The 24,751-nt window shown below is 39.6% G+C and overlaps 1 protein-coding gene across 2 annotated transcripts in view; it reads left to right on the forward strand.

Annotated features, from left to right (window-relative positions):
• Nucleotides 1–24,751, forward strand: part of TRPM6 (transient receptor potential cation channel subfamily M member 6) — an 86,490-nt gene that overhangs the window by 57,416 nt on the left and 4,323 nt on the right. For both annotated transcript variants that reach the window (XM_081942024.1, XM_081942025.1), the window contains 9 exons: nt 3,164–3,290; nt 5,099–5,196; nt 8,959–9,023; nt 9,526–9,551; nt 12,261–12,311; nt 15,827–15,892; nt 16,371–16,657; nt 18,013–18,095; nt 19,944–20,149. In XM_081942024.1, the coding sequence (XP_081798150.1) occupies nt 3,164–3,290; nt 5,099–5,196; nt 8,959–9,023; nt 9,526–9,551; nt 12,261–12,311; nt 15,827–15,892; nt 16,371–16,657; nt 18,013–18,095; nt 19,944–20,149 (1,009 nt within the window). The remainder of the gene's footprint in view (nt 1–3,163; nt 3,291–5,098; nt 5,197–8,958; nt 9,024–9,525; nt 9,552–12,260; nt 12,312–15,826; nt 15,893–16,370; nt 16,658–18,012; nt 18,096–19,943; nt 20,150–24,751) is intronic.

Genomic DNA, 24,751 nt, shown 5'->3' on the forward strand with positions numbered 1-24,751 from the left:
CTCCTCCTCTTCCTCCTCCTCCTCCTCCTCCTCCTCCTCCTCCTCCTCCTCCTCCAACAGCACCACCACATTTGCTGCCCGGCGCTGCGGCTGAGGTGAAGCTGCCAAAACTCCCACTGGGGCCTCCACCTGTGACATCAAAACAAGTCCGGGGAGGTCCTTTGTGGGTGGCCAGTTCTAGCCGCCTGCAAAGGACCTCCCCTGCTTCCGGAGCCTGTGACAGTAGAAATCACTGCGCGGCAATTGCAAACTGCCGCGCAGTGTTTTCTTGCCACGTGCGCGGCCGCGCACTTACCAAAAATTGGGACTTTTTAAAAACGCTGAGGGACGCGGGACAAATTGTTAAAAATTGGGACTGTCCCACCAAAAGCGGGACATCTGGTCACCTTAACATACGTACATTTATATGCGCACACAATAAACACACATACATACTGTATAATGTATACAGTGTGTGTATGCATATGTGTCTGTATACACACACATATACACACAACACATGCACAAACACACACACAAAACATTTATACATATGTACATACACATAAATACATACTTGGTTTGTGTGTGTCTGTGTGGCTGTGTGTGGGTTTGATTAAACTTCTGGTGATATATATTAATTGTTTGCAGACAGTTCATTACTTAAACAAAGGATAAACATTCATCAAAAATAGAAGCTAGTCCTTTGAATAGAGGATGATTATTTGTAAACTACAATGAATAGTTAACATGCTTTCAAAGAAAAGCTGTTCATCTCGTCTGAAGATTATTTCAGAGCAGCAGGTTTTGGAGTAGTTAATCCACAGAGATAACTTTTTTGTTCTGTGAATCATATTCCGAATTTTCAAATGTTTGATGAAATGAGTCATCTGGAATTGTAGGATACAATCCACAGGAAAAATACATGCTTTATATAGTACTATTTGCTTAATCACTGGATTTCATCCGAGTGAATAAGATGAATAGGTGAATAGAATCCCCCAAAATATTGTGATTTTTAATCCTACATTGATGACATTTTCCCCATTTCAACTGATTGGTATATAACAGAATCGCTTCTTCCCCGTTGTCAACTACTTGTATTGCATAATGAATTCAATGCATGGAGCATGCAAATACTTTTATTTAAATATCTTGATTTAACTTTGGATAAAAATTGGGGCTATGTATATTTTTGTACCTTGTTTCTACTTTATTTGATTCATGCAATATTTCCCCTTAACTCTCTAATCTCTGTATGTATGGGGCTAACACGCTTTTGGAACAACGGGAACATATGTAAGGCTATTATTTGTGGATTATAGCTCTGCCTTCAACACCATTCTACCCAACCAGTTGTTTTTTAAAATGTCCAATTTGGGTATAAATCAGAGGATTTGTTTGTGGATAAAGGATTTTCTGACAGATAGGCCACAGACAGTAAGGATGGGATCTCACCATTCTTCTACTCTGATACTAAGCACAGGAGCCCATCAGGGTTGTGTGTTAAGCCCCTTCCTTTATTCTTTGTACACACATGACTGCACCCCATTGTATAACACCAACACAATTATTAAATTTGTGGATTACACGACAGTGGTGGGGCTCATTAATAGGAATAATGAGTCTGCTTATAGAAAGGAAGTACACGGGCTAAAATTATGGTGTAAAGAAAATACTCTTATACTTAACACCAAAAAAAAAACCTAAAGAACTTATAATTGACTTCAGGAGGAAGAGAGATATACATTTACCGTTGTACATAAATGGTGAGGAGGTGGAGAGAGTTGGTAGTTTTAAATTTATGGGCATTTATATCTCAAAGGACCTCTCATGGACTATGAATGCTAACATGCTTGCGAAGAAGGCACAGAAGAGGCTGTACTTCCTGAGAATGCTCAGGAAGATAAATCTATCTCAGCATCTACTTCTGTCCTACTATTGCAGCACCATTGAGACTGTCCTGACATATGGCATTCTTGCCAGTGACGTGCTGTGAGGTTAATGGCTGGTGAGGCTGGTGACGTCATCAGGAAGGCGGGGAATGGGACCACGTGTGCTGGAGGCACACATTTCTGCCTCCGCCCTCCGCAGCTCCCGGGCGCGCACGGACGGAGATAGGCAGAATGGCGCCGATCTGATCCGGCGGGCGAGCGACCGAGGATCGGGCTGCCTCGCTCACTCTTTCGTCCGCCCGGATCGCCTCGGTGTCGCTGTGGCTACCTCCGTCCGTGCTGATGTTGTCGGCGCTCCCGGATGACATCATCCGGAAACGCCGACATTTCTGCCTCCGCTCTCCGCAGCTCCCGGGCGCACATGGACAGAGGTAGGCAGAATGGCGCCGATCCGATCCGGCGGGCGAGCGACCGAGGATCGGGCTGCCTCGCTTGCTCTTTCGTCCGCCCGAATCGCCTCGGTGTCGCTGTGGCTACCTCCGTCCGTGCGCGCCCGGCAGAATGTCAGCGTTTCCGGATGACGAAAGCACAAAAGCGACTGTCGACTGTCGCTTTTGTGCCTTCGTCATCCGGAAACGCCGACATTCTGCCGGGCGCGCATGGACGGAGGTAGGCAGAATGGCGCTGATGCAATCCGGCGGGCAAGCAACCGAGGATCAGGCTGCCTCGCTCGCTCTTTCGTCCGCCCGGATCGCCTCGGTGTCGCTGTGGCTACCTCTGTCCATGCACGCCCGGCTCCGCGATCCGGGCGGATGAAAGAGCGAGCGAGGCAGCCCGATCCTCGGTCGCTCGCCCGCCGGATTGGCTCGGCGCCATTCTGCCTACCTCTGTCCATGCGCGCCCGGGAGCTGCGGAGGCAGAAATGTCGACGTTTCCGGATGACGAAGGCACAAAAGCGACTGTCGACTGTCGCTTTCGTGCCTTCGTCATCTGGGAGCGCCGACAACATTTCTACCTCCGCCCTCCGCAGCTCCCGGGCACGGCCGGACGGATGTATAATATTATAATATTATATATATATATAGTATATAATATTATATACTATTATTTCATGAAGAGAGGTGAGGCTCTGCCTCCCTTGCCTCGCCTGACCGCACGTCACTGATTCTTACGTGGTATGGGAGTAGCTCTGCAGCAGACAAAAAAGTATAACAGCAGACCAGGTGATATTCAAATGGGTATTTTTCTGGACCTTTGGCTAATTTTTATTTTCTCTTTTCTCTTGGCAGTTGATTACAGTAGATAGTTGCCCTCAGAGCATACAAGTGAATTTCGAACCTCTTCACAGTAAACCTGCCGAAGACAAAGAGGAACGCCAGGCCAAATGGCTGACTGTGTCTCACTTCAAGCAACTAAGTATGTCACATTGGGCCCATAAAGATTACACACAGGACTAAATGAAAACCATGCATAATGTTGAAAATAACCCCTTCAAGAGAACAAGTTATAAAGATAGGCTAAGAAACTTCTTGGGACGAATTACAATATGAATTTGAAGAATAACAAATATATTAATCTAATTTCACAAGTTGTAGAAAGTTGTAGTTCTACTACTGGGGTGTCAAACTTTATTTCATTGAGGGCCACATCAGGATTATGTTTGATCTCTGGCAACCGGGGTAGGTGTGACCAGGGTGGGCATGGGCAGCTCAACATCACTCCTGTCGGGGGTGTCTGTGGTGGCCCAAGCATGCTGCCAGAAAAAACAGGCTCTCAAGCTCCATTTTTTGGCTGCCAGGGCCTCCTGCAACACTCTGCCAGTGAAAATGGAGCTCAGGAGGGCCTCATGCAGCCCTCCCAAACTCCATTTTTGCTGGCAGAAGCACCACGAGCCAGTCCTTTGCTGTTTCCAGGGCGGCCTCACGGGCCAGATCTAAGTACCCCAAGGGCCGAATCTGCCCCCTGGGCCTTGAATTTGACACCTCTGATCTACCATGATGGACAGAATGAACATATTTTCAAATCATATGCAACAAATTAAAGATGTACAACTTACAGCAAATCTTGGGTCCCTGTGGAATGTATGATTGTTCTACAAAGGTAACAGGGTTTACTATTGAATGTTGGCTTGATCATCAGTATATTAGTTTCCATTTGTGGTCCAGTAAGAAGAAATTGCATGGAAGCAGCAACATTTTCATGAGTTCCGAAGAACAGGATTAGTTAACTTTATTTTGCTAGAAGTTCCACTCCTCCTCCTCTTCTCTCTGAGGGTTGCAGCAGCCAAGCACTGATACAACTAGAAAGCTGGTATTTTTAGCCTGTATTTGTGGAATTTTTTAAATGTAAAATTCATGCCTTAAATATTGCAGGGAGTTAACAGATGCAAATTACCACTGTTCTATCCCAGAAAGATTTTAAATATTTAGCGCTCTTCATGCCCGTGGCCAAAATTCTTTCATTTTCACCTACCTTATCCAGATCACATTAATAACAGGGGGACTTCGACTTACAATCACAATTGAGCCCAAAATTTCTGTTACTAAGCGAAAGAGTTGTTAAGTGAGTTTTGCCTCATTTTACGATCTTTCTTGCCACAGTTGTTAAGTAAATCACTCCTCCAGCTGTTAAGTTAATAACATGGCTGTTAAGTGAATCTGGCTTCCTGATTACTTTTGTTAGAAGGTCACAAAAGGGGTATCACATGAACCCCAAGACACCGCAACTGTCATAAATATAAACCAGTTGTCAAGTGTCTGAATTTTGATCTCATGACCATGGAGATGCTGCAACAGTTGTGAGTGTGAAAACCAGTCATAAGTCACTTTTTCCAGTGCCATTATAACTTCAACAGTCACTAAATGAACTGTTGTAAGTTGAGGACTATCTGCATTTTATTATATAAATCCTTTATCATCAAACCTGATTTTATGCAAATTTCCTTTCCCATACCATTCAGTCCCTCGACTGATAACAATATCCTAGTGACAGTCAAACAAAGGGTGAAAAAAAAACTTGCCTGACTTGTCTAAAAAGAATCCAGCATGACACAACCCTCTGTTGACATTGCGTAACCCTTATGAAAGTCCTATTTCTCAAAGGTAGAAGATAAGAACCATCTCGCTTTAAATTGATTTATTGATATAGATACCTTCACTTTTGGGGGAACAAGATACTTGCAACGACTTTGAACATACTGCTCTTATATTTTTTTACTTGCCTAGGTTTAGATCATATCAGTTGTATGCATCAGGAAATGAAAAATCAAGAACTGGTGAGGCAGACAGTGCAAATCTGTGACTACTTGAGACAATCGCAAGAGGTAAGAGTTGCAAAGTAGATTTTTATGGTCTGTAATTTATATTAATTGCCGAATCTCTAGTGAGCAAACTAAATAAACCGGATACTTTTTTTTTAATGCAGCAAGTACAGAAGATGATGGTGAAGAAATACCCCATTTCCCTGAAAATAAGACTTCCCCGGATAATAAGCCCAATCGGACTTTTGAGCGGATGCGCTAAAAAAAGCCCTCCCCCAAAATAAGCCCTCCTTGAAACTATTGCAACACAGCAGCAGCCATGAGGTGACGACGCTCGCCACCTCCTGCAGCTTAAAAATAATAAGACCTCCCCAAAAATAAGGCCAAGTGCTTATTTCGGGGGTCAAAAGAAAATAAGACCCTGTCTTATTTTGGGGGAAACACAGTAAATAATTAATCTGTAATATTTTTAAAGATCAATGATTAAAAAAACTAACTTATCAAAACATAAAGTCAAGGATATATGAGGAGAATAACTTTAAAAGCTGAGGTTTCCGATGATTGTGACTTACTAAGGAAATAGCATCAATGAGTAAATATAGCTTGGTGGTGAGCAATCAGAAGTGGCAGTCATCCAGTTCTGACAAATTCTGGAGAACTGGTAGCAGAATTTTGAGCAGGGAAGTAGGCTGGCCCCGTCCCCTTTGCATCTCAGCTGATCTTCTTTTGTTGCCCTGAACAGGAGAATGGAGCTGGAAAGCAGGTCAGTGGGGTGAGGGAGGAATGGGGATTTCCCCTGCCACGCCCACAAAGTCACACCACGCCCACCAGGTCATGCCCACAGAACTGGTAGTAAAAAAAATTGAATCCCACCACTGTGTGCAATCCTTCAAAGGGATCTTTTGGAAAGTAGAGAGCTCGTGCATAGCATGTCTTCTCAATTTGATAAAGCAGCCATCTTTGTTCTCAGGTTCATATCACTATTTTGGAAGCTACTTTCCATGGCTTATCCAGGATACAAGGTATTCCCAGAAATACCTTTTGTAGCAGTTGTGGAAGGTGGAAAAAGACATGGCATTACTTTTTTTTAAAAAGAAAAATTTCATGCACACTCCAGAACGTTCTGATCAACTCTTTTACACAGTTCTAATAAAATCTGCTGATAAAATAATTTTATAATTGGTACTTTGGAACTTTCCTAATTGGAATCCAGTTTACTTTCTTGCTACCACCAAACTTGCTAGGCTATAGTACAGGTAGTCCTCAATTTATGACCACAACGGAGCCCAACATTTCTGTTGCTACATTTGTTAAGTGAGTCTTTCCCCGTTTTATGACCTTTCTTGCTACATGTGTTAAGTGAATCCTGCAGCTGTTAAGTTGGCAACATGGTTGTAAACTGTATCTGGCTTCCCCACTGACTTTGCCTGTCAGGAGGTCCCAAAAGGGGATCACATAACCCCAAGGCACTGCAACCGTCATAAATATGAGTCAGTTGCCAAGAGCCTGAATTTTGATCATGTGAATGATCATGGGGATACTGCAATGGTTGTAAGCATGAAAAATGGTCCTAACTCACTTTTTTCAATTCCATTGTAACATTGAATGTTCACTAAGCGAACTGTTGTAAGTCGAGGACTACCTGTACCAGATCCAGAAAAATATTTGATGCTGATTGAATAGTTTAATCAAACCGAGCTGCTAAGTGGAAAGCCTCAAGGAAGGATTATGTATGTTTGCTGTCTTAAATTGCTTATATAGTAATAAAGGTGGGATAGAAATATATATATTTCATATATATATATGTTGTATTTGTGCTGATAAAATAATATAGCACAAATACAACACAAATATAAAAAGGCAACATTAAAAATAAAAATATGGGTTTCTGCCTGGATGGTTTTCTGTGATGAGCCGAAAGGACAGAAAGAGGGAGGAGTGAGCTCCCTCCCATATTAGGTCATACCAGGGGTTGGAACACAAACATTATATACACATACATATACACATACATATACACATACACATACACATACACATACACATACACATACACATACACATACACATACACATACACATACACATACACATACACATACACATACACATACACATACACATACACATACACATACACACACACACACACATATATATATATATATATATATATATATATATATATATATATATATATATATATATATATATATATATATATTGTTTTCGTAGATTTTCACGGGTGTAGGTATGCTGGTTTTGTTGTATTCGGGTCTTTTCCCGTGTAAGGTTGAGATTGTCTTTGCAACGTTTCGGCAGGATCACACCTGCCATCTTCAAGCTGTGGGCTTAAAATGGGAACGGAGCTGCCGTCTTTCTGTAAGTCTTGGTGGGAGGGGATGGGGTGGTGGCTTTGTTTCAGTAAGTGGAATGATTGGTTGTGTGGTTGTATCATGATTGGTAGATTGGTGCTGATTGGTGCAGGTTGTGTGTGCATTGTTGTTTTGTATTTTAACGGCTTGGGTGCTCGGTGGTGTTCGTTTGTTGGCTAGGGCTGGTTTCCAGATGTTTGGTAGGCGGGAGGTATCATCACGTTTGTTCATGCTGTGGGGGTGTTTCTCTATTTCGATGGCTTCCATGATTATTCTCTTGTGGAGGTGTTCTGTTTTGGAGATTAACCTGGCTCCTTCAAAGTTGATTTCGTGTCCTGTAGCTTTAAGGTGCTGGAAAAGGGAAGAAGTTTTTTCTTTTTTTCTTACTGCATTTTTGTGTTCTGTGATGCGTGCATTTATTCTCCTGTTTGTTTGTCCTATGTATATTGCTGGGCAGATTTTGCATGGTATTTCGTAGACTCCTTGGTTTTCTAGCTGGATTTTGTCTTTGGGGTTTCTTAAGATGTTGGCTATTTTTTGGTCAGTGGTGAAGGCTGTCCTGATATTGTGCTTGTGGAGAATTTTGCTGTTTTTCTTTGGAATCCATTGGAGATTAATACATTTGTGAGTTTGTGTAATTCAGTTTTCAGGTGGTCTTTGTCGGCTAGGCGTTTGGTTCTGGAGATGAGGGTCTTGGCTACAGATTCCAAAGAAAAAACAATCACCAACCTAATCCAAAAGGAGACTCCCCCAAATCATGATACAACCACACAACCAATCATTCCACTTACTGAAACAAAGCCACCAACCCATCCCCTCCCACCAAGACTTACAGAAAGACAGCAGCTCCGTTCCCATTTTAAGCCCACAGCTTGAAGATGGCAGGTGTGATCCTGCCGAAACGTTGCAAAGACAATCTCAACCTTACACGGGAAAAGACCCGAATACAACAAAACCAGCATACCTACACCCGTGAAAATCTACGAAAACATATATATATATATATATATGGAAAGCAAAGGTTTGTTTTCTGGTCCATTGATTAAATCTACAATAACTAAATATTAATAACAAAGGTTGCCTTGAAAACATTTTGAGATGAAAACTAGAGGCTTAGTTTTAAATATGGTATATATTCTTAGGTGCTTGCTGCTTTTCGGTATCCTTAGTGAAGAACTAATAATATTTGTGTGTATATATTGCATGAAGTGGTTGATTTTATTTTAACATGGTCAAAAAAATCCAGTTATTATAACTGGTGAGACACAAACATGGATTAATATTATAAGTGGACTCAATAAACTGTAGTTAAAATAAGCTACAATTTTGTGTAATATGTATGCTTCTTACAGAGGAGTATATAGATATATGAAAGTTACTAATCATGAACTAAGACATACAGGCAGAATTAAATGCCTGTTCATAATAGAAACAACAACCTTTTTTTCAGGATTTAAATAACAGCATTGCTTGGACTAGGAAGAATAGAAAGAATAATCTGAGCAGAAGCTACTCGTAAGTATTCTTATCTGTTTGATCACAGACGGCATTATTGATGGTTTTTAACCATATTATTTCTATTATCTGACATGCCTTTGTGATCTTTAATCATTTACCTGATAACCTCTTAGAGATGTCCCATTCTGAAAGCTTATCACAAAGGATTGTGAGTTATATTAAATGTATTTATATGTGAATATCAATATGAATTCAATCTGCATGAGATCCTCATTGAAACTAGTGCCAAAAATGCACAGAAATATACATATCTCTGCATGCACCACTTATGATATATCAAGAAGATAAATGTTGAGTAAAAATTATAGAGTTTACAATTAAACAGTTTCTCTATTAATTGTCATGAACCTAGTCTTGATTGTAATGACTATTATACATCCTCTACAAAATTAAAATGAATGAAAAGCTATGTAGGTTTCTCAATACAATGAATCATTCCGTGTTTGAGTGCATGTTAAGTTAATGATAAAAATCTAATTCCCCTTTTTGTTTCAAAAAGGTTGAGAAGTTTAGATGGAGATGACAGTAAGTTTTTATTTTATTTTATTTTATTTTATTTGTAAATACTGTAGTCAAATGCATGTTTAGAACAAAGTTAGTTTAGAAGAACCTCTCACTACTAACTCACTTAGACTTTCCTATATGGAAACTTACTATAACCGATTATCGGATACATTTGTAGAGATTGTTGAGATGTTTTGTTTAGTCTTACCTTTTAAAAGTCATATAATATATGGAACATAAACAGGGATGGAAGAATGAAAAAAATTCAGGCATTAGTACTTAGTTATATATCTGAAGGCTTCCATACACATCCAAAGATGCTGAAGACCTGTAATGTATGTTCAGCTATTACGGTGGTCGGCAAGCCGCGGCTCGCGAGCCACATGCGGCTCTTTACACACTTTAATGCGGTTCTTCTGTGTACCGGGCGCCGGCTTCCCTCCCTCCTCTCGGGCGGCTGCCCCAAAAGTTCATTGCCGCCTGACTTGTGACTTCAGGATTCTCCTTAATCAGTGTAGGTAGGTCAAAAATAAAAAAGGGAAAGGGGCACTTCAAAACAAGTGCCCCTTTCCCTTTTTTCTTTTCGACCCACAATGATTAGGGAGGATCCTGAAGTCGAGCGGGGCTGAGAAGCGAGGAGGCAGAAAAAGAAACGGAGGCCAAGGAGCTTCCCCCCTGCCCCCTCCCAGCAAAAATCTAACCGGGGAGCCGGGCGGGCAGTAGCAAATTAGCCGATCACGCCGCGTGATCGGTTAATTTGCTACTGCCCACGCGGCGTGATCGGCTAATTTGCTACTGCCCGCCCGGCTCCCCGGTTAGATTTTTGCTGGGAGGAGGCGGGGGGAAGCTCCTTGGCCTCCGTTTCTTTTTCTGCCTCCTCGCTTCTCAGCCCTGCCCGACTTCAGGATCCTCCCTAATCATTGTGGGTTGAAAAGAAAAAAGGGAAAGGGGCACTTAAAGTTTCAAAATATTGGAGCAAAATATCGCTTCAGAGGCAACAGTTCTCATGGGGAATTAGCCCTGGTGTTTCATTGCCCCACCCGGTCAAACCTTGCTTTCCGTGTATGCCGCGTGATCAGCTAATTTGCTACTATAACACAGAAGTCTGCAAAGTTGGCTGTTTTAAGACTGGTGGACTTCAATTCTCAGAATTCTGGGAGTTGAAGTCCACCAGTCTTAAGAGCCAATTTTGCAGATCCCTGGAGAGCCCGGTCATATGACATGACATCATGCTTTGTGACCACATTTCTGACTAATAAAAATTCCAGTCCCACCCACGTTGTAATGTTAAATCATTTGGAGCAAATTAAAATCACTACTTTATAAACAAAAGGAAGGTGTTTTTTTTCCTCTTATTTGTTATGGTAGAGCCATTTTAACAATCTATTTAATTTGCAAGTAGTATGGAGTTTAGAAATTTTTAGAATTAAAATCTTAACTACAATATAAGTACTTTAAAGTCATCCACACAGTTCACTTATTGAAACTTATTGAAACTAAAAACAGTGTATCATCCTATGTATTTTCGGTTTTAAAAATGTGGCTCTCAAAATAAATTTCAATCGTGGTTTTGGCGAGATTTGGCTCAGTTGAAAAAAAAGGTTGCCCACCACTGAGCTATTATATCAACAGTTACTGAAAATTATGGCTAGTTTCAAACTATAATATCAATTTATGAATTGCAAATAAAAACCTTCTTCAGTTCAGACTAGTTGCACCACTTTTACTATGACCTTAACCTTCCACTACATTTTAGCTGTATGCTCTAAATTTCTGTATTGATACATCAAAATATATTCATTGGGAAACATCTAGATACCTTCCCCTCAATGGTTTTAACAGAGAAATGTCATGATGTTCCTTTCCAAGATAATCTCTTTATCTGTTCTAATATTGAAATTAATATGGTTACACATACAGTATATTCCTGGCCTGCCCAATCTGGGAAAGCAGAATTAATAATACCACTAATTGCAAAATAGTTGATTTGGAGCTAACAGAATACAGTGCATTTTTAATTAAGTGATTGCTGTAGTGAAGCTTCCAGGAAAATAGCAAACTTTTAACACTTGTCTCTACTGCTGTCAGTAACCATTAGATTTATATTAAAATTTACTTATTATAAAAGTTACATTCTATCATTTTCAGTTATTTTATTCATCTACCATCCTTTTTTTCATTACATTGATTCGTGATTTAATTTTGAACTGTATCTGGATAATTTGTCCTGATATGCTATTTTAAACTGCTGGCCTTTGGCCATAAAAAAACAGACCTATCTTTATAAAACTTATAATAAATGTTCAAATTCAGAGAAACAGAGTGTTCTTCAACTGAACAGATTTTCAGTTGAATTGAAAGGCATCTTTTTCTGGTATACGTTTAACTGTTATTTTAATTTTATTGGTACCTATGCCATTCATCATTGACTTTTTAAAATATTGTTTTAATTGTATATAAATGCAATTAAGGTAATATTTTAAAAATCGTTTTAACCCTGTTGTATTCTGCCCAAGGACTGCTAGGAATAGAGAAAGATATAGGTCTTGTGAAACAAACAAATATTTTTATGGTCCCCAGTATAATTATGTGCTTTTACTGATAATTTAACAAAAAGTTAAAATGGATTCTCTTTCATTCCAATTACTTTATGGCAATCTTGACTGCACAGTGCTCACAACAGTGTATTTTCTTTCCATATTTAACATTAATGTTTTAAAAATATTTCAGATATCTCACTCTCCTTAAAAACCCCTCAAGATTTGCACCATCACTACTCAGGTACGTAGTGAGTATTTAAGTGAGTATGCTGAGTATATTAATTCTTTCCCTCTATCATTTTCTAATTATCTGACTTTGAAGTAGCTCATTATCAAGAGCCGTATATTAAAATAATTCCTAAGAGAGTATCTTGGGGAGATTAAGATAATTTATTATGTTAGCACTGCTTTCTGCATGCCAAGTAGTTGTTGGTAAAATAAATTGGTTACTGGAAAGGATAATAACAGATCTATAATCAAAAGCCATAGAAGTAAAGTTTCTTTCATAATATAATTTCTTTTATAAATATAATCAATATTATATTTAGGAAATATAATAAAGGGAAGTAGAGGAGACTGAGGATCAGCTAGTTCATTTTCCGATGAAATAAATCTGCTTTCAGTATCAATCCCTAGTGAATTCATATACTAAAAATGATTTCACACTGCATCGGAAGCCCTGAACACATATGAACCTGCTAAGCTGCTACATATTCAAAGCTGATGAAATTTGTCAAACCCACCAGCAGATGTCCTTGCCGTCACACATTTAAGAACAGATGTATATCACAGTCTTAGCAAATATTGTTCAAGTTTAGATTGCTAATGAAGTATTTGTAGCAGGTAACAATTGTATGATAGTTAGAGGTAGTATATTGTTATTGCAATAAGTATGAAAGCTATTCTATTATAAACACATATCAGCATATACCAAATCTGTTGCCATCACTTTAGTATATATTAAAAATAGCACCAAGTTGAATTTTCACAAAACTTAAAAGAATGTCTATTCAAACTTTGCACATTAACTTTTTAAAATTAATTTTTATTGAATAATTTTTAACAAAAATAAAAACAACAAAAGAAAATTAAGACAATAATAAAAAATAGTGAAAAAGGAAAAAAGAAAAAGAAAAAAAAGAAATATATAAATGGCTTCCAATCTCCTTGACAACGGTTATAAATACATTTATATTTTGCCTCTTTATCCAGAGTTATATCATAATTTCTTTCTTTCCATAAGCAACCTTTTCTAATCTTCAAACTCATAAATCACAAGTTCATTTTTCTCTTTTTCAACAAAAAGTCTATAAGTCACTGATAAGTGTACTTTTTGATCTGTCACTAATCAATTGATTTTGCCATCTCTGTTAATTCTGCCATTTTTCCCATCCATTCCTCCATTGTGATGTTTCAGTCTTTCCATATACAGTATATGCATATAATAATCTTGAAGTATAAGCACACCTAAAAAGAATCTTAACGTGGGAGAAATTACAATTGTGTTTGTTGAGGAGAATTTTTCTAAGAAAAATGAATCTTTTGTCAAGGATAATGTTTTTTGTTTCAAACAATACCTATTCTGATAACTGAACAATGGCAGAAAGATATACGTATCAAAATCTATATGACAAGAAAAAAAATCCAAGTATTAAATATATTTTCTGGTATATGATTCCAGAAAAATTGTCTAGAATGTATAAGATAGTTCAAATTTATGTTGAAAATGTGGATAAGCTGAATGATCATTTTATAACTAGTGGAATTTACAAAAATACTCACAAAAATTTCTGAAATGCCACTAACCCAGTGCTTCTCAATTATTTTCTGTCATGGCCCCCTAGGAAGAAGAAAACATTTCGCCCCCCCCCCCCGCGCGACTGTAAATAGTATCATTTGTCTATAAAATTGTTATAAGTACACCTCTGCATAACATAGCACACCGGTCTTTCCTCGTCTCCCACCGTAGTCACATGCTTTCTTTCCTCTTTCCCTCTTACTTGTCTATCCTTCCTTCCACCCTCCCTTCCTCCTTCCCTTCCTTCCTGCCTCCCTTCCAGTTCCCTCCTTCCTCTTTCCCCCTGCCTGCCTGCCTTCTTTCCCTCCTGCTTATCTATGCTTTCTTCCTTCCTTGCACCTCCCTCCCTTCTGCCTGCCTGCCTTCTTTCCTCTTTCCCTATCCTCCTATCCTTCCTTTCTCCCTCCCTCCTTCCCTGCCTCCCTTCCAGTTCCATTCTTCCCTCCTTCCTTCTGCCTCCTTCCTGCCTGCTTGCCTTCTTTCCTCTTTCCCTCCGGCGTGTCTGCTTTTCTTTCCTTCCTTCCACCTCCCTTCTGCCCTCCTGCTTTCTTTCCTCTTTCCCTCTTCCTTGTCTATCCTTACTCCCTCCTCCCCTTCTTCCCTCCCTCCCTGCCAGCAACTCCTCCAGCATCCCAGCTGGAAGCAGCAGCACAACAGTCGCCGTTACCAGGGGCGAAGGGGTGGCGGTGGCAAGATCGGGCGACCGCCGCCCCTTTGTCCCTTCCCCAACAGCGGCTGTTGCGCTTCCGCTTCCAGACGGAATGCTGGCAGTGGAGGCGAGTTACCTGCATAAAGACGCCACCGAGGGCATGGCAGAATATATCCCGGCTTGAAGTGGCAGCGCTGGGGACTGCTCAGAGACTCATCAGAGCCGCGGGCTGGAGCTGTGCAAAAAGTCTGTTTGGGCTGGAGGGGGGGAAGGGAGGGAAGCCTGGGACAGCCCGTCCTCGCCATCGCCACCCCTTCGCCCCTGGTAGCGGCGGCTGTTGTCCTGCTTCTTCCAGCCGGGATATATTCTGCCAGGCTCTTGGCGGCATCCCGGTACCAGGGGCGAAGTAGAGGCGGTGGCGAAGACGGGCGGTCCCATGCTTCCCTCCCTCCCACCCCCGCCCGAGCAGGCTTCTTGCACAGCTCCAGCCCGTGGCTCCAATGAAAATCCACAGTCCGAAGTGCTGCCACTTCCAGGCGGGATATATTATGCCTCGCCCACACCTTCGCCGCCGTTGCACCCAGATGGAAAGGGAGCCTTCGCGCCCCCCTTTATGGAGCCTCGCGCCCCCCCATTTGAGAACCGCTGCACTAACCCAACTTGAGGTATAGCCAGAAATAAATACATCCTATATTATAGTCTGCTTTGCTATCTGAAAAGAAATATAGAAAGGGATACCTTGAGTTTAGACAAAGTATCAGTAATTTGCTAAAGATCTGAGGGAAACTCAGTTTTAAATCTTAATAACTCCTGTCAGTACTTTACAGTAAGGCTTTAGATCAGTTGTAGGGTTGAAATGATATCATCAAATACTACACATTTTATTTAAATCAGAAGAATAAATTCAGTGGGTGGCCCTTGAGGGTTGAATAAATGATTTCAATGGTTCTTTAAAAGATTTTCCAGTGCTATATTGTTCATTTAAGTTCTTTTCCATCTCTAACTCAATCTTTGTCTAGCTACTAGATTTATTCCACCATTCAATATTTTTTGCCCATTCCAGCCAGTGGCCAGACAATAGGAGTGTAAGAAAATTAAAATGCTGAAATAAATAGATAACATTTTAACAAATTAGTTTTACTTCCATGAAGAAAATTCAACAATTATTCTGATCACTTCAAATGTTGTACCATATTTTATGTCTCTCGGTCAAAGGCCTTTGGTAGGAATAACAGCTGTTTTCAAATTTTCTTTTTTAAAATGGTGGACAAGAATTTTCAAATTATATGATTAACCTGCTTCTTTGCAGCTGTTGAAAGAAACAATTTAATGAGGCTGGCTCAAACAATCCCTTTCACACCAGTGCAGTTTTTTGGTGAGTGCCAGATTCCATGTTGATGTATGAAAACATTTTAGTCATTAGGAAAATTCATAATAATTTAGACTTAAAATGTACAATCATGCTCTTGTCTAGTTATTTTTATCAAATCATGGTGCATCTCTCTCTCTCTCTCTCTCTCTCTCTCTCTCTCTCTCTCTCTCTCTCTCTCTCTCTCTCTCTCTCTCTCTCTCTCTCTCTCTCTCTCTCTCTCTCTCTCTCTCTCTCTCTCTCTCCTTCCCTTCCTGCCCTCCTCTCTTTCCCTCTCATTTATATCTCTATCTTTTGCATTATTTTGTATAATACCATACCAAGAAAAAAAAAACTAGAAAACATTGTCATTAAAAACCCCTGCATTTTTCCTCTATTGTTAATCTCATTGCTTTTTGTCAATCTGATTGTTTTTCTGTTGTTAATCTCAGATGTTTTTTTTTTACACCTCAAATTTATTTATTTATTTATTAAATTTATTTAGCTGGAGAAGAAGTAACGATTTATAGACTGGAAGAAAGTTCACCTTCGAGCCTTGATAAAAGCACGTCCTCTTGGTCACAGCATGGCATGGCTGCCATGATTCAAGTTTTGTCTCAGGAAGAAATGGATGGGGGATTGAGGAGAGCCATGAAAGCTGTCTGCACCTGGTCTGAAAATAATGTGCTCAAGTTAGGTGAAGTTTTCATTGTAAAATCTTTCCTTCCTGAAGTTGTTCGGACTTGGCAGAAGATCTTCCATGAAAGCACAGTCCTCCATCTATGTCTCAGAGTGAGTATAATCTGATCAGCAATCCCTAATAATAACAGGAGGCTAGCAACATTCTACCGAAGGAATCCTCACTGTACACTGTAGTCTATCTAGTCTACCCTGGCAAGGGTGGGATTAAAAAATGTTAGCAACCAGTTCTCTGCCTGGTTGCTGGGTGGGCATGGCCTATTTGGTCTCCTGCACCATTGTGTTGGGGGCAATTTTCGCTCTTTCCAGGCTCTGCAGGCCCTCCAGAAGCTAGAAACAGACCTGTTTCCCCCTTTCCGGAACTACCGGGAGGACCGTTTTTCTCCTTTCCAGAGCCTCCACACTGGCCCTGCACTTATCTGACATCCAAAATGGGCAGCATGGAGACTTCTGGGAGAGGCGGGGTGGGTGGGGCCAGCCAGTCCTTCCAACTACCGGTTTGGTGAACCAAATGTAAAATTAGCATCTAGTTCACCTGAACCAGTCTGAACTAGCTGAATCCCACCCCTGCACCCTGGTCTAAAATGGTGGTTTACCAAGAGGTCTGTCAAATCCCATTGCCACATAAATCCCAACTCTGAGAACAGCCATCTCAGCCCTGCCTCCCCAAAAGGAGTTCTATTCATGACAATGGCTAAACAGATTCATTATAGCACACAAATAGTAACCAGTAATTATTAGTATTCTCAGGTATATATTGCAATGTATTTAAACTAGTACCAATCTAGAAACAAAGATAAATTTTACAGTTAGAACTATTAAGAAGTGAAATAGCTTGCCTGTTCAGAAGTTGCGGGTGCTTCATCACTGGAAGTTTTTAAGAAGAGATTGGATAGCCATTTATCTGGAATGCTATAGGATCTCCTGCATGAGCAGGGGTTGAAGTAGAAGACTTCCAAGGTCCCTTCCAAGTCCGTTATTCTGTAATAGGGGGTCACAAAGCTGTTAATATCATTGTAATAGAAACTGGAATGACCAGAAAGAGTATTCTTCTTATTTGTCAGGGAAATAAATACAGCTACAGCTACATGGGATCAGCTGACTCATATTTTATAAATTATTTTGTGATTTTGTTTTCTAAGAAAACTAAAATTTCATTTTCATCCTGTCCTTTGATTGAGACTTATGAGTATTTTAAAGCTTTCTCCACCCAAGTCAATTAGTAGTTTTTGATACGACCTCTAAGCTGAGATTTCAAAATTCAGTTCTTACTTCAACTCTGGAAAGAGTCATGGGTAGAGTTAGTTAAATCATATTGTCTCATCATAATCTTAAAAGAGACGGACGTACCATACTTAAAATGTGGATGGACAGAGCACCAACTTGCTAAATGTTATTGTAAACATTACAGAAATAATATAACTAGGGTTTTTTGTTATTATTTTTAGGAAATACAGCAACAAAGGGCAGCTCAGAAATTGATATATACCTTCAATCAAATGAAGCCCCATAGCATTCCATATACCCCCAGGTACGAAAAAATATGTTTCTAGAAATAAAATGTAAAAGACTAAACTTACTCATTCTCTATACAATATGTTGATTTAATTAATATCTGTCATTAATAGACAGGCAGATACAATCCTGCACTAAAATGTCCACAATTATTAGAGGAACAGACGACTATTTATTCACATGTTTTGCATATTATTACAGTCTATATTCCATTGAAATGGAAACTGTGACATATTTCATATTCTTGGGCTCCAAGATCTCTGCAGACAGTGACTGCAGCCATGAAATTAAAAGATGCTTTCCTCTTGGGGAGGAAAACTATGACATGGTCAAAGTTATGTTTTTTTCAGGATGTGAGTTGGAATATAAGGAAGGCAGAGAATCCATGCTTTCGAATTATGGTGCTGGAGAAGACTTTTGAGAGTCCCTTGGACTGCAAAAAGGTCAAATCAGTCAATTCTAAAGGAAATCAACCCTGATTGTTATTTGGAAGAACAGAAATTGAAACTGAAGCTCGAATACTTTGGTCACTTAATGAGAACTGAGCACTCATTGGAAACAACCCTGGAAAAAAATGAAGGCAAAAGGAGAAGGGAGCATGAAGAAAAGTAGAGCATGAGATGGTTAGATAGTGTCATCAACACAATGAACATGAATTTGGGCAAATTCCAGGAGACAATGAAGGAGAATGTGCCATGGTCCATCAGGTCACAAAGAGTCAGACATGGCTTAGTGACTCAACAGCAACAACAATATTCCATCATTTCTCCCCTTCCATCTCTTTATATAATCACCACCCAAACCTGACATTACAAACAAGATGCCACTTTTCAGGACTGTGATAAATCCTAAATGGATGATCTGCTATATTAAATATTTATTCAGGGAATACAGTTAATTTGGGGCGTATTTCAACTCTCTGTCTCTCTTTCTGTCTCTGTCTCTGTCTCTCTCTCTCTCTCTTACACAGTCTATCTTATATATCTATCTATCTTGTTCCTTTTGTTCAATTCAGTGCGGACAAAATTGCTCAAGTCAGATAACAGTACGGCAGGATAAAATCCTTTTAAAGTGTGTAAACTTTTTTTCTGATATTACTTCAAGCTTCTCCATTCATCTGTACCCATTTAATGAGTAACATCAAAACTTCATTCTAAATATTTAAAATGGAGATTTATTTGATTTACAAGATAATCAGAAAGAAAAGACACGCTTTTAATTTTGCGAATAGCGATTTCATTGAGTATCCAACTTCAGAATTAGCAGAAAAGACTATTAAGCCCTGTAAAAAGTAACCATGTAGGAATTTAAACAAGTATCAGAAAACTGCTGATTATTGGGGGGAGGGAAAGGGGGAGGATGTGCTAATAGTTTTGTGAGACCCAATTCTTATGTGTTTACCTGATTCACCAGTAAATCTTCTAGGCGGCAATTATTATATTTTTATTCTGTTGTTAAATTGCCAGTGGTGATTTGTCCTCTGTAACTAGTTTGCCAGGATTATGATAATAGATTTTCTCAAAGTTGTTCCCAATTTTCCCATCAAGCGTGGAGATTTTATGAAACGCTGTCTGAAAATTAGGTCCTCATTAACTCTTCGATTAATTATCTCAGGACATATTTTTGGCTAGAGCTCCAAACTTACTTTTTGGGAATAAATGCCATTTAATTCAATTAGGTTTATTTCTGCATAGACACAGATAGGATAACATTACATTTTAACATGCATTCTGCACATACTTATGTTTTTAATGTTGTTAAAAATTATGATGTTGATGAAAATTGTATGTGCGATTAGTACCCTTTATTCATCAAAAGCAGTGTGAAGAACACCTCCTGAAAAGATGCTCTCATTTCTTTTCAGATTCCTTGAAGTCTTTTTAATTTATTGCCATTCAGCCAATCAGTGGCTGACAATAGAGAAATACATGACAGGAGAATTCCGCAAGTACAATAACAATAATGGGGATGAAATCACACCTACCAATTTGCTGGAAGAAGTTATGCTGGCTTTTTCTCACTGGAGTTATGAATATACCAGAGGAGAACTTCTTGTATTAGATTTGCAAGGTGAGTAAAAAAAGACTGTCTCATGAAAATTAATAAAATCAAAGCTAGATAAATTGCATATGACACTTGAATGGTTAATACATCTATTTGGGTGTCAGTATTTGTGGACCATAGTATAGTTTATCACAGCGATGGCGAAACCTTTTTGGCTTGCGTGCCATAAGTGAGGGGAGCGTAGGGGGATCGTGTGCAGGCGTGCCGCACCCATAATGCAATGTGTGACCCCCAAGTGCACATGCGCGCACTACAGGTGGGTTTGCCCATAGGGCCGTTTTTTGCGCTCCGGAGGCTTCAGGGAAACTCATGAAGCCTCTGGAGGGCCTCAGGGGGGGGGGAGGCTCTTTTCTCCCTACCCAGGCTCCTATAAAGCCTCTGGAGCCTGAGGAGGGCGAAAAATGGCTTTAAAAAAGGCTGAACTCAGCTGGCCAACACGCGCATGCACGTGTTGGCCAGCTGACAGGGCAGCACCTCGTGTGCCCTGACAAATGGCTCCGCGGGCTGCCTGTGACATGCGTGCCATAAGTGCGCCATCACTGGTTTATCAGATACATGAAAAGTTCTACGAATACAGTCCATAAAATACATATGTGTGAGTGTGTAGTTGCACACACACACGGACACACACACACACACAGGCACAGAAACACTCATCTATTGTTAGCGTTTGAATGATTAACAGTGCCTTCTAGGCCTGTGTGTGTGTGTGTGGGTGTGGGTGTGCAACTACAAAAGATCGTACAAAAAAAGGTTCTGTCCTTTTTTTCGTTCTGTGAGCAAAATGATATTGCGTTTCTGCTTTCATTATTCTACCTTCTTTACTTCCATCTTTGCAAATGCCATGGGGACCTGTGTGAATTAGTTCTGATTCACCTTGAATATTTGAGATTTAGAATAAATATGATTTGTTTTAAGGCTGGGCTTAGAGATTTGAGGACAAATCCATTTGATCTGAGCTGTTTCTTTAAATTATAATGGGAAAAAGTCTCAACACTTTCTTGGGAAATATTCCTCCTGCATCTCTTTTAAGGTTCAGATCACATGCCTGAGACTCAATAGGCAGCATTCACCTGCCTGAATTTGTCTTAGATCAAAGCAAGGTAGGATTAGGCCTGATTAATATTTCGATGTGGATTAGCCTGGAATTTGCAAAAACTTTTTATTTCCAGAAAAAGAGCATCACAAACCCTTCCCTGCTGATGCTAAGCAAATGGATCAGAAGGGCTCCAAGAGTGATTCACTCAGTCTAGCCTAAGATAAAGTGCACCTTTATCTTAAAAAGTATGAGGAAAGCTTCCCCGCCCCTTTTTTAGGAAGGAATTAAAAGTTGAATTAAAGCTTGAAGACAAAACTGAAAGTAAAAGAAAATTTAAAACCTAGAAAATCTATACAATTATTTTTCAGTTGCTTTCTTGGAGTGCAGGGCTTGGCATCTCATTGCACTTGTGTCGTAAGTACCAAGGCATTTCCAGGTTGAAAGGATTAGCTGGTGACATCACCATTGCCCGGGGGACACTTGGTTGGGGTTTTCCTTTCATGACCCTGTTATTGTGCCCAACGAAGTGGTACCTATTTATCTACTTGTGTTTGCATTCTTTCAAACTGATAGATGGGCAGGAGTTGGAAAAAATAACAGAAGCTCACCCCATCACACAGTTTCATTCACAGGTTCTAACATTTCCTGACTTGGCACAATACTAAGTAATTATGGAGTTGTCCTTAACAGGCAGGGAAATGTTGCTGCCTCTGATCACTGGTTTTTAGAAATATCTAAAACTATCATAATTAACTAAACTTGGCATAACTGGTTAGAAAGTTTGACTTCCTAAGCATTGCCTCTTGGCTGGCTTTGGTGAGGTGAGGTGAGTTCAGGGCTGGGTTGGGTTGGGTTGGCAAGCACATTAACAAAGCTTGACCTCTTTCTGATATCGGGAAATATGATTTCACAGAAATCATTTGGCACAAATAAGGTAGCAATCATAGCCCTGCCACATCTGCATTCTTTAAGTTATGAGATTTGGAGCACTTGGCAAGTTCATGCTATAGTATATATATTAATCTTTTGAGTACTGCATACCACTATTACTTATCTCTTAGGAAAATGAAGGTGGGGTTGCTTGGTATAGAGCATGTTTTTTTTTTAAAGAACAAGTTAGACGCATCTATATATTTGCTCTCATGCTACCTTTCTTTAATGGAATTGTACAGTTGTGTACAACCTTTCAACCTTGATCTAGATCAGTGGTAGTCAACCTGGTCCCTACCTCCCACTAGTGTGCTTCTAGCTGTTCCTACTAATCTGGTTGCTTTTAAGTCTTTCCTGCCTCTATTATTTTTGATATATTAGTGTATTAAGAACTTGCATATATGTATTTCTGCACTTATCTGAATCAGGAGATTAACAGGAAGAAGTAAATATTGATTAGCTCTACACATTTGGGCTCCAGTTACTTTCTGAGTCTACATTGGTGTAGTTATTCAAGAACAAGGTTGCTTATATTGCAGATCCCCTATAATTAGCTGATAATAAATTCTATTCCTACTTGAAATTGGTGTGTCAAATTCACAGTGAGCATGGAGAATAGTACATTTGGCAGAAGGGGACTGCTAGTACGAGAGAACAAGTGCCTGATGTGGGCCAGAGCATCCATGGGTACTTATAGAATCTAGTTCAGCCCATATATTGTCATAGCCAGTTCAATGTCAGGAATAACTAGTGCACAAATATCACAGAATACTTGTTAACAGAATAAAGATTTTTTTAAAAAATAAGAAGCAATATTAAGCATCAAAATCTATCACTTATACACAATATAATAGAATCAGGGATTCCTGATCCATGTTTACCTAACAGTTCTTAATAATACAGTTTCAATTTTTATCATTTTTTTAAAAAAAACTGTTTAAAAGCAAATTGACTTGTTCCAAAGCGAAGCATTAACCTCTAGGGCTTCATGAATGCCATGAGGTCCCACAGAAATCATGAAGGAAACATCCCTGAGGACTAATTTGCCTTCTGATAAATTGATGTTTTGTGACTGGCCACACAACAGTAATTTTGTGACTAGGGAAGTCATCTATGGAAGCTTTCGCAATTCTGGAATGGCCCATAAAAGTTATCCAACTTTGACATAAATAAATGAAACATTAATATGCTTAGTGTAAGCTATTGTTTCAGGACAGCAAAACAAGCTTACACAATAGATTAAATATGAGGATCCAAATTTCAACCTTGATCTAGATCAGTGGTAGTCAACCTGGTCCCTACCGCCCACTAGTGGGCGTTCCAGCATTCATGGTGGGAGGTAGGGGTTTGCTGTAACTCTGCTTTATAAATTTTATAAAATAAAGTTACTTCCCTACTTTATAAATCACCATTACTGTGGAACCGGTGGGTGGTTAGAAAATGTTACTACTAACAGAGATACAAAAGTGGGCGGTAGGTATAAAAAGGTTGACTACCCCGATCTAGATATTCTGGAGCATATGAAGGTTTCAGAGCTGGAATATATCTATAGTGTTTATCTATTTTATTCAGAGTAGGGAAATTTTGTTGCGCAGGATGGAAAGTAGTTCTTATCTTAGTTTTCTCGGACATTGAAACATATATGTCTCCTTCTCCCCAAGAAGGACTAGGGAGACATGATAGCAGTGTTCCAATATCTCAGGGGTTGCCACAAAGAAGAGGGAGTCAAACTATTTTCCAAGGCACCTGAGGGTAGAACAAGAAGCAATGGGTGGAAACTAATCAAGGAGAGAAGCAACTTAGAACTGAGGAGAAACTTCCTGACAGTTAGAACAATTAATCAGTGGAACAGCTTGCCTCCAGAAGTTGTGAATGCCCCAACTTTGGAAGTCTTTATGATGTTGGATAGCCATTTGTCTGAAATGGTATAGAGTTTCCTGTTGCAATTATTAATCAGCCTGGTGCCTTGTGGAGACATACTTCGGTACCAACACACAAAAAAGGATACACATACAGACTTCAAAGAAACACATTTCTCTCTAGCTGTCCTTGGGCTAGAGAGGGAGTCTATCACGGATAGCATTGTGACATTCCTTTCTGCCTGCAATGAAGGGGAGGTTTTAGAATAAGCTTTTATCTTTAGGTGCGATGTCTCTGGCTGTGTAACTAATTTTTATAATCACGTATAGAGTGTTGCTATGTATGAAATCATAATTTTTCCTCTTGCTATTCCTTTGTTTGCCTTCTGTAACCACCCACTTTTGTAACCAATAAAAGGGACGTGTAAGTTTAGATTTGCGCGCTTCCATCCCGAGAACACTGTGTGTGTACTCATCATTCGGCTGGTTTCATGGAAGGCCCTCCAGTGACCCTTACAGTTTCCTGCCTAGGCAGGGGGTTGGACTAGAAGACCTCCAAGGTCCCTTCCAACTCTGCTATTGTATTATTGTATATCCTATTTATTTATAGTTCAAGCAATATGCATTTGGATCCACAAAATATTTTTGAATTATAGCTTTTATGTTCTTTGCTTCTCATTTAAGGTAAAAAATGTTTTAAAAATAGTTGAGTATGCCACATTTGTTTGTCATATTCTAATGTAATTTATAATTTTAATATTGTTTTTTCACTTTTACTCT

Source organism: Natrix helvetica, assembly GCF_964273705.1.
Source record: "Natrix helvetica genome assembly, chromosome: 2".
NCBI classification, from domain to species: Eukaryota; Metazoa; Chordata; class Lepidosauria; order Squamata; family Natricidae; genus Natrix; species Natrix helvetica.